General features: G+C 46.2%; 1 protein-coding gene across 1 annotated transcript in view; it reads left to right on the top strand.

Annotated features, from left to right (window-relative positions):
- Positions 1-9255, top strand: part of LOC102861583 (cyclic nucleotide-gated cation channel alpha-3-like) — a 159615-nt gene that overhangs the window by 122240 nt on the left and 28120 nt on the right. The window contains exons 5-7 of the mRNA XM_006900717.1: positions 2043-2114; positions 3284-3388; positions 5519-5625. Coding sequence (XP_006900779.1) covers positions 2043-2114; positions 3284-3388; positions 5519-5625 — 284 coding nt within the window. The remainder of the gene's footprint in view (positions 1-2042; positions 2115-3283; positions 3389-5518; positions 5626-9255) is intronic.

Here is a 9255-nt window from a genome sequence, read left to right on the forward strand (position 1 = left end):
GTCAGAGGCAATGAGATTGGCACAGGATAGAGCAGGGTTTAGGGCTGTTGTACATAGTGTCGCTATGAGTCGCAAACGACTCGACGGCACATAACAACAACAACAGCAATCCCTAGGAAAGCTTCAGTCCCATCTCCCCAAAAACACTCCAAAGGGATTTCTCTGGGCAGCCGTTTCTTATCTCCTGAACTTTTTCTCCTGAAGCTTAATATTGTCCTTTGTCTCTGGGTTAGTAAGTTATCAATGCCACTAACTCACACAGTTTGTATGTAGGTTGGGTCTCAAGTTAAGGGTGACCCAGCACACTGCATGGATGGATGATACAGAGCACAGCGAGGATGAACCTATTATGCACTCTTGATTTGGAACCAAGCTGACCATCCAGTGGGTTTTCAGAACCAGTAATCATGTGGGAAGACATTGCCCATCTTTCTCCTGCAGAGCAGCTGATGCATTTGAACTGCATGCCTCTGGATGGCAGGGCAGTTCCTTACCAGTAGGCCACAAGAGTTCTCTTTAGGTTAGTAGCCCAGTGCTTAGCTACCCCCCAGGCTCCGTAAGGTTCAAGCAATAGACATGTCATTCTCAACCTGTGCCTCCCTCCAGAAGCATGGATTAATGAAATCAGAGGGATCTGGGGTGACTTAAGTGGGTATCCAGTAGTCAGGCAGGAAAGGATCATTTGCCTTTTGCTTTAGTTTACTTCGTTGCTTTGGTTTACTTACTTGCTCTGCAGAGCCATTTAGTATTTAACAACTTGGCTCACCACTGTGGAGTCAGCTCAGAGCTAACCATCCAGCAGATTTTTCAGAGGCAGTAAACTACACAGGAGGAGACTGTTTCTCTCTCTCTCTCCCTTGGAGTAGCTGTTGAATTCAAACTGCCTGCCTTTGGTTTGGCATACAACTCCCTTATGTCTAGGTCACCAGAGCTCCTCCTTACCAATAATTGTTGGTTTTGTGTACTACGGAGTCAGAAATGACCCACAGCTTACCCTCCAACTGGTTTTCAGAGCCAATAAATGAACTAAAAAAGATTGCCCATCCTTTTCCCATGGGGATTTGGTGGATTTGAACCATACCTTTGAGATTGCAGAGCTGCTTACTACAAGAGCTCCCTCAATATTAATTAGGTAACACATAACAGTGTCTGTTTTTCTTAACAAAAGATGAAAAAACACAGTTTATGTGCTGCAGCTCTTCCGTGGATGCAGACAGAAAGGCCTATTCCAAGCACAGCTTCATAGTTCAGCCAAGTCTGGCCATGTCTGACGTGAGTGCTGTAACAGGCCTTGGACAAGGCTAATATTGGCTCCTCTGTGCTTTCAGACCTATTCCTGGCCACACAGGTCTCACCTCCCTTCTGTTGCTGGCTTCCTCATCAACACCTAGGTTTTACTTATGCCAGAAACCAGCAGGCTGACTCCTTTCTTTCAGAACACAGATCTCCACGTGTGACTTAAATCTGCCAGCAGTCGCTCCATCCTAAATGTGTGCATTTATGCTCCTTTGCTGTGACCTCAAGGTGTCTGCAGTCTCACACTGTTTGCAGCTTTGCAGGGGCTCCTGATAAGAGTCCAGAAATAACAGGATATTTAGTTGAACCACTAATTTCTCCATGTAGAGTCCCCAAGTGACATAAGCAGTGAAGTGCTCAGCTATGAACTGAAAGGTTGGAAAATCCCATATGCTCAGAGGCCCCTGGAAAGAAAGACCTGTTTTTCTGAAAAATCTGTCATTTAAACCCTGTGAGACACAGTTCTTTATTGACTGGGGGGGGGGGGGGGTTAGGGAATCATGTTAAGTTGGGATCGAATTCATGGCAGGTTTTAAATAAAAACTATTTCAATGGGGTGGTTTAACTCTCCACAAAGAATCAATAATAACAATTAGGAAATAGATACCCTCATTTCATCCCAGTGTGCTGGAAATATCCACTTCCTGCTCTGCATCCTCTCCATGTTGCTGCACCCCACCCTTTCCTCTGTAGTAAGATATCTCTGTGGTGTATGAAATCACTAAATTTCACCCTGTATCATCCAGTGACAAGGCAAAAACTGAGGAAAAGGAGAAAAAGGAAGACAAGATAAAGGACAACTTGCTCAAACAGGAGGAGTAAGTACAGAGAGAAGTTGCTTTTAAGACAGGACTCTGTGGCCATGGCCTGGACATGGGGTCATGTTCTAACCCAACTTATCAGGCTGTGTAATCAATCCTGACATTGGAGAGATGATTAGAGCTGAAGAACAGCAATGAGAGCAGGGATCACGTAGGGCTCCTGCTTGACAGAACAATTCTGCCTTGGCTCTGGGATCCTGGAGGAGTCTGACAGGGAAGGCGGGCTTTCTGCTGTCTCAGGTGAGCAGTCCTGACTCTGTGAACCTGCCCATTGACCCAAGTGAGCATCACTTTTATGCACAAATGTGGCCACCCACACTACATTTAGGGTAAGCTTCATGAAGACTTGGGTCAAGTATCCACAATACTAATCCAACACCAATGGTGATGAAAATGCTATTGTCAGCAAGCAGTTAATCTCACACGTGCTGAGGCCAGGCAATGGCAGAAAGGTACTTGGTGTTGCTTTCAACATGTGGAACATGAGTGGAGGTGGTGGGGATACATATCACTACTGCTATGGGCTGTTGAGTTGGAACAGATTCATAGCTGACCCTTCAGTGGTTTTCAGAGACTGTAAATTGTCTGGGAGGTGACTGTCCATCATTCATCTTTGGAATAAGGGTCTTGGGTTGGCAGTGTTACTCCTTACCCATGAGGCCACCAGAGTTCCCTGGGGACACATGGATCAGACAAAAAGAAGCATCTCAAGTGCAGGCTGTAAACTCTAATTCTCAAATAATCTTAAAAATAGAGACAAAAGCATTGTAAGGCATTCACTCCAGGTGTCTCTGAGACTCTTAGTGGCACGACAAGGCTGCTCTTTCCTTCCAATCACCCCGAGGACACGGACATTGTTACAGGGTACCTGAGCACGCTATCACCATGATTTTGTAGTCAACATGGCACACAGTTGGCTTCCAAGTGAGGCTGAGCTGGAGTGGAAGGGCCTCCATGCTCTTATGGCCCATGCCCTACCTTTTAGCCCATCTCTCAGTATCCACACTCCCTGTGGACCCTCTGTGACAGGGAAGACCCTGTTAAGATAGCCCCTCTTAAACATCATCCTGTGCTTTCCTCCAAAGTCTCAACACTAATCCAGGTCTTTAAAACCCTCAGGAGCAGTGGTCTCTCAGCACCTTCTACATCTGCCTGTGTCTTTTCAGAAAGAAGGAGGCAACAGTGATAGACCCCTCTAGCAACATGTACTACCACTGGCTGACTGCCATTGCCCTGCCCGTTTTCTACAACTGGTGCTTGCTGGTCTGCAGGTAGGGCCTGGAGCTGCAGGGGTGGAGGGTGCCCAGGAGACAGAGTTCTGAGTTGCACTCTCACCACCATCCACTTCCATACCCCTCAGCTTTGCCAGCTATAAAATAAGGGGGCTCTTACAGAGGACCGGTAGGTGCCCTGAAGTATTGGTCAGGCGCTGTCCTTGAGATCAACAGTGAAGGTTCTAGCACTCTGGGACATCCTTAGGCAAATTGTAGAAAGTAGACTCAGGTGCAGGCTGCAGCTCTTCTGAGGGAAGTTGGGGAGTGCTTTGGATTGTGAAGCAGGCCAGAGCCAGCTTATAGGGTGGGCATGCTTGAGCAGGCTGTGACTTCTCTGAGGACAAGTCAGGGCCTTGGGAGAGTCCCCAGCAAGTTCCTAGTAAACAGTAAAGGTGAGAATAAGCAGGGAGCTTTGGAGCATTTCTGAGCAATCTTGGATGAAAAGGTGCAGAAAGAGTGCTGCTTTTTTTGAGGGTATGCGGGTGTTTGATACTTCCCTGTGCTGGGGCAGGCAGTTTGGGGCAGATCTGAGCAATGCTGGGGGAAGAATGCAGCGGTCTTTTGTGGGTGAGTGGGGAGATGAGGGTGCTCCTCTCCAAACTGCGGAGCACTGAGACAACATGTTAGTCTTTAGAGAGTAGCTGTGGGATCGTGATGGTTGGAGCATTCTGGAGCAGGCCTGCCAGACTGAGATATTTGAGTGAGCTGGTGCATTTCTGAGGCTCAGAGGGAGCTTTGGGGTATTTTTTTATCAAGCTTGTAGGACAAGGCTTCTTCAGTGAGCTGTTGCTGTCCTGAGAGAAGCAAGGGCATGGGCTTTCCTAAATTAGGTGAGGAGTATCTGGGTCATGTCAGTTCCTAGTGAATGTGGCTGCTAACTAAAAAATTGGAGGTTGGCGCTTAACCAGAAGGTACCATGGAGAAAAGCCCTGGTGACATACTCCTACAAGTGTTAAGCAACCAGTTCTGCTCATATAGCTGGAGTCATCAGGAGTAAAAAATCAACTTCAGGGCAAGTATAGAAGTTTTGGTTTTACATAAAAAAACCGAACAAACCTAAACACAAAAAAAGCCAAAAAGCAAAAAACCCAAGAAAGTTACATAGTAACATAAGGGTAAGGAGGGGTTTAGGGAACTTCCCCACCTGCCTGCAGAGCTAAGACTCAGGGTTACCACTGCTCTTCTCAGTAAGAAGGTGGATGGGAGGACTAATCAGTGTCCCTGAGCCAGCCTGAAGGACAGTCTGCACTTCTGTGGGAACTCAGGGCATCAAGGCACAGATGCAGGGAGAGGCAGGCATTTTTTCTGAGTATACGCTGTGCCTTTCCTGGGGCTTTCCTGGGGGAGCATACGAGACAGTACCAGAGGAAAGGATAGGCTTTGGTGTTCCTGCATGAGCTCATGGGTCAGTGAGAGAGGGCCAAACTACTCCTCTGTATGGAAGCCGTGGAGGTGAGGGCCTGACTGCTGCATGTTGGCAATGCTAAGGAGACCTGCTGCGGTCTGTCATGAGGGGGAAAGGATGCAGTATCTGTGCAAACCTATAGGAAATGCCCTCTTCTACGCTCTGAGAGCAAGCAGTGCCAGGTGAGGGGCTAGGTGGGGCTAGGACAGAAATGCCTGGATTTGATGGTTTTCTTCTGAGGGTGGACGAGGACTTCTATGTATTCCTTGGCAAGTCACAGGGGAGGGGAATGGGGCCAAGGAGCTGCTGTCTAGAGGCCAACAGTGAGGCTTGGGGATACCAATGTGGGCTCATGAAGAAAAGTGGGCAGAGATATTGAAAAGACAGAAATTATTCACTGGCTGGCGCAGTTGTTGATGTCTCAGAAATTCTCACATTTTTGTTGGAATTTGAATCTAGAAAGTCAACCCATTTCCCGTCTTCACCACTGAGCCCCAAGGTCCCGTACCTTCCTACTGAGGAACAATAGTGCTTCTCTTGAGTAGTCCTAGTTCTTCTTGGTGAGATCTCTGTGATTTGAGAAAGCAAAGATCCTTTGGGCTAGGCCTCCTCCTGAGCAGCCTGTGGTGGTGGTACCTGGAGAAAGACCCCTCTCAGGAGCAGTCAGTGAACGGCTGCTGCCCTGCCAGGCTCCACACAGACCCTCCTCCCACCCACCTTAGGGCCTGTTTTGATGAGCTTCAGTCTGAACATCTGATGCTGTGGCTGGTCCTGGACTACTCAGCAGATGTCCTCTATGGCCTGGATCTGCTGGTGCGAGCCCGCACAGGTGAGCGGGGCCGGGGTGGGACATGGCAGGGCCTGGACAAGACTGCCTAAAATTTATCAGGAGGGTGGACTAGTGGGGAAAAGGGCATGCTCAAGAGGACTGAAAACCTCAGATTGGACAGGACCTACATTTGACCATGAGGAAGCAAGAGGTTTGGGGAGCCTCCCACTGTGAAAGAGGTGGGGCCACTGCCAGCCCCTTTAGCAACCTTGTGACTTTGTGACCTTGGGAGAGTCAAGCTGCCTCTCTGAGTCTCCTCTGTATGGCCTGTTATATAGTCCCGGTGATAAGTCAGCTCCCCGCACTCTCTCCTGACCCTCCATCTGTGACCATAGAACACAGGAGGGAGCCAGTCAGACTTGGAATTTCCATATATCTAGGAAGCTGATGGATACAGCATGTGTTGCTCTGGGGCTTTTAGAAAAATTTTAATATTGCAATAAAACCTGTAAGGAATACCTCGGAATGCCAGTGGTTAAGGAATTTAACCACTATCTTATCTATACGTCTGGTGGTTCAGATCTACCCAGAGCATCTGTAACAGAGGCCTCACTATTTATCTGCTTCCAGAAGGAAAAAAAAACAAACCCTAAAACAAGCAAACAAAAAAAAACCCCAAAAGACAAAACAGCCTTCTAGAACCCTGGGAAGCAAGTTCATACATGTGGTTGTCATAAGCCAGAATCAATGTGACAGCACTTGTTTAAAAATCAGAAATGCACAAAACCAAATTCATTGTCCTCAAGTTAGGAATAATTCATAGCTGACCATCCAGTGGGTTCCCTGGGAAGTAAATCACAAGGGAGGAGACTGCCCATCACTCTCCCATGGAGCTGCGGGTGGATTTGAACTGCCAGAGACGCACAGCCTTGGGGTAGGCAGCACAACTCCCTACAGACTATGCCACCAGAGCTCCCTAGAATCAAAACGAGGGCCACGTCAGGGACTTACTTCAGAGCATCTCTGGTTGCCCATGGAGCAAAACTCCAACTCAGTCTCCAGCCACTTACCCTGGCCTGCCTTTTTCTAAACTACACACAGACATTACCTAAGTTGGCAGAGTCCTTTTTTGTCACTTACAAGCTTTTGCACTAAACATGACACAGTATTTGGCAATACAAGCACCACCACGTGCTATTATGCAACAAGCCTTTGTGTGACTTTGTGGTGTGTGAAGCCTTTTCAAGCAAAATTTGGTTTTTTCTTATGACGGTTACATAAGACAAGAAATGCAGGCATGCTAGTCTCCATTTTACTGATTTAAAAACCAAGGTCCAAAGGCACTTCATGACTTGCCCAGAGTCCATAGTCAGTGAGTGACCCCATCCTTTTGCATGTGGCTGCCTAGCATGGAAATTCTGTGGAGATCTCGAGGACACAGTGTGAGACCTGCATGGTAGGCCAAGCCAGCCCTAGTGGTTTGCCACTCCCTGGTCAGATAAGGTGACACAGATTTACAGGATAAGTGACCAGGGAGTCGACTGTCCCTGGTCTCAAGCTGTAGCAGGAGAAGTCACTCTCACCAAGACCTTGACCACAACTCATCTTATGCCTGGGTGCTATGTTTGACAACCTAAGAATCAGGAGGAAGATGGAGGGGGCATGGTGGATACAAGGTAATAGACATAAGGTAAGAGGGCAGAGATTCATGCCCTAAAGAAAAAACTCTCAGAACGGGGAGACATTGAATTCAGCTCCCTGGAAGTGTTAATTAACATGTTTAACAACGATTATAGCAAGAATAAGGGGCTGTGTGACAACAAATTTGATTGTTGTTCTTCAGGGAAGAGACATCTACAGCCTCTGTCTAGCATCCAAAAGTGTGACCTTGGACCAGGATCATTGGCATCACCTGGGAACTAGTTAGAAATGCCCAGGACCCTCCATTGACTGGAGGTCCAACAATCTGTGGTTCACAGAGGCCTCGGGACAGCTCTGATAAGCACCAAAATTTAAAAACCTTTTGTGTATTCTTGTCTGAAACATGAGAAGTTTTTCATGTTTGCAGAAATATTTATTTTTAAAGACAGGGATAATTTCACCAGTCATTTGATTTCATACTGATTTCATTAATAATACACTGAATGCTCAGTCTACCTTCAGGCTTGTCAGTCTCTCTAGAGGTAGATCCTAGGCTCCGCCTATATCTAAAGGACCTTGATGATTCCAATGAGCCCTGGGGATGCAATGGCTAAGTGCTTGGCTGCTAATGAAAGATTGGTGGTTAAAACGCCACCCCCCGCAAGGGGCTCTGTGGGAGGGAGACTGAGATTACACAGAGATTACAGCCTAGAAAACTCTGTTGGGACAGTTCTAATCACATGTGGTCACCATGTGTAAAAATTGACAATATGAGGCCTAACAACAATTACATCTAACAACATGGGGCCCTAATATGCAAGTAACTCTTGAAAAGCACTGTGATCCAGGGCCATGTATTTGTTGGGATTTGTCTCTTAGTAGTTAGTGAAATTATTTGATAGATCAGGATGTGCATTTAAACTTGTAATTACTAGTATTTTCAGTTGTATGCAAAAACAATCAAAACATTTCTGCAACCCTCCATGTGCCACTCACTCAGTTCCGATGTTGTTGTTGTTGTTGTTGTTGTTGGGTGCCATCGAACTGACTACCACTCATGGTGACCCTATGATCAGAGCTAAACCTTGCCCTTTCCTGTACCACCTTCACTATCTGCTATGGTCATGCCCATTTTAACAGTCACTGTGTCAATTCACCTCATTGATGTGGTGGGGTTCTTTATTTTTCTGGCTCTCCTTTTGTAATATGATGATGACCTTTTCCAATGACTGACACCTCCTAACAACATGCGCAAAGTATGTGAGGCCAGGTTTATCACCCTAACCTCTAAGGAGTACCCTGGTTGCACTTGCTCTAAGACCTGTTTGTTCTTTTGGCAGACCATGGGATGTTCAGTACTCTTCTCCAACATCACAACTCAAAGGCATCAATTCTCCTGTCATCCTTCATTGTCCAAATTTCAGATGCATAGAAAATAACTGAAAAGGCCATGGGTTGGATCAGATGCACTTTAGAGTCTTTGCTCTTTAGCACTTTGGAGTTCTCAACAGCAGATGTGTACCAATGCAATATAGGGTTTTTGTTTGTTTCTTTGTTTGTTTTTTAATTTCTTGATTGTTATGCTGGCTGTTGATTGTGGATCCAAGCAAAATTAAATTCTTAATAACTTCAATCTCATCTCTATCTATCATGATGTTGCCTAATGACCGAATGGTGAAGATTTTTGTTTTCTTGATGTTGAGATGTAATCTATATTGAAGACTGTCATTTTGGATTTTCTACAGCAAATAATTTAAGCCCTTTACTTTCATCAAGAAAGGCTGTGTTGGCAAACATCAATAAATTTAAAAAAACATAGAAATAATACAAAGCATCTTTTCAGACCATAATGCTACAAAATTAGAAATTAATAACAAGAAGATAAAGGAGGGGGAAAAAACAACATATATTTGGAAGATGAACAACACCTTGCTTGAACATGACTAGGTACTAGAAGAAATAAAAAATGAAATAAAGTCGCAGCGCGAGGGCTTCGCAGCGCGAGGGCGAGGCCGCCAGACTGGGGAACGCCGGGGGAACGCAGGCCGC

The sequence above is a fragment of the Elephantulus edwardii genome, unplaced genomic scaffold, assembly GCF_000299155.1.
Source record: "Elephantulus edwardii isolate Elephantulus edwardi_28Jun2011 unplaced genomic scaffold, EleEdw1.0 scaffold00291, whole genome shotgun sequence".
Classification (NCBI taxonomy): Eukaryota; Metazoa; Chordata; class Mammalia; order Macroscelidea; family Macroscelididae; genus Elephantulus; species Elephantulus edwardii.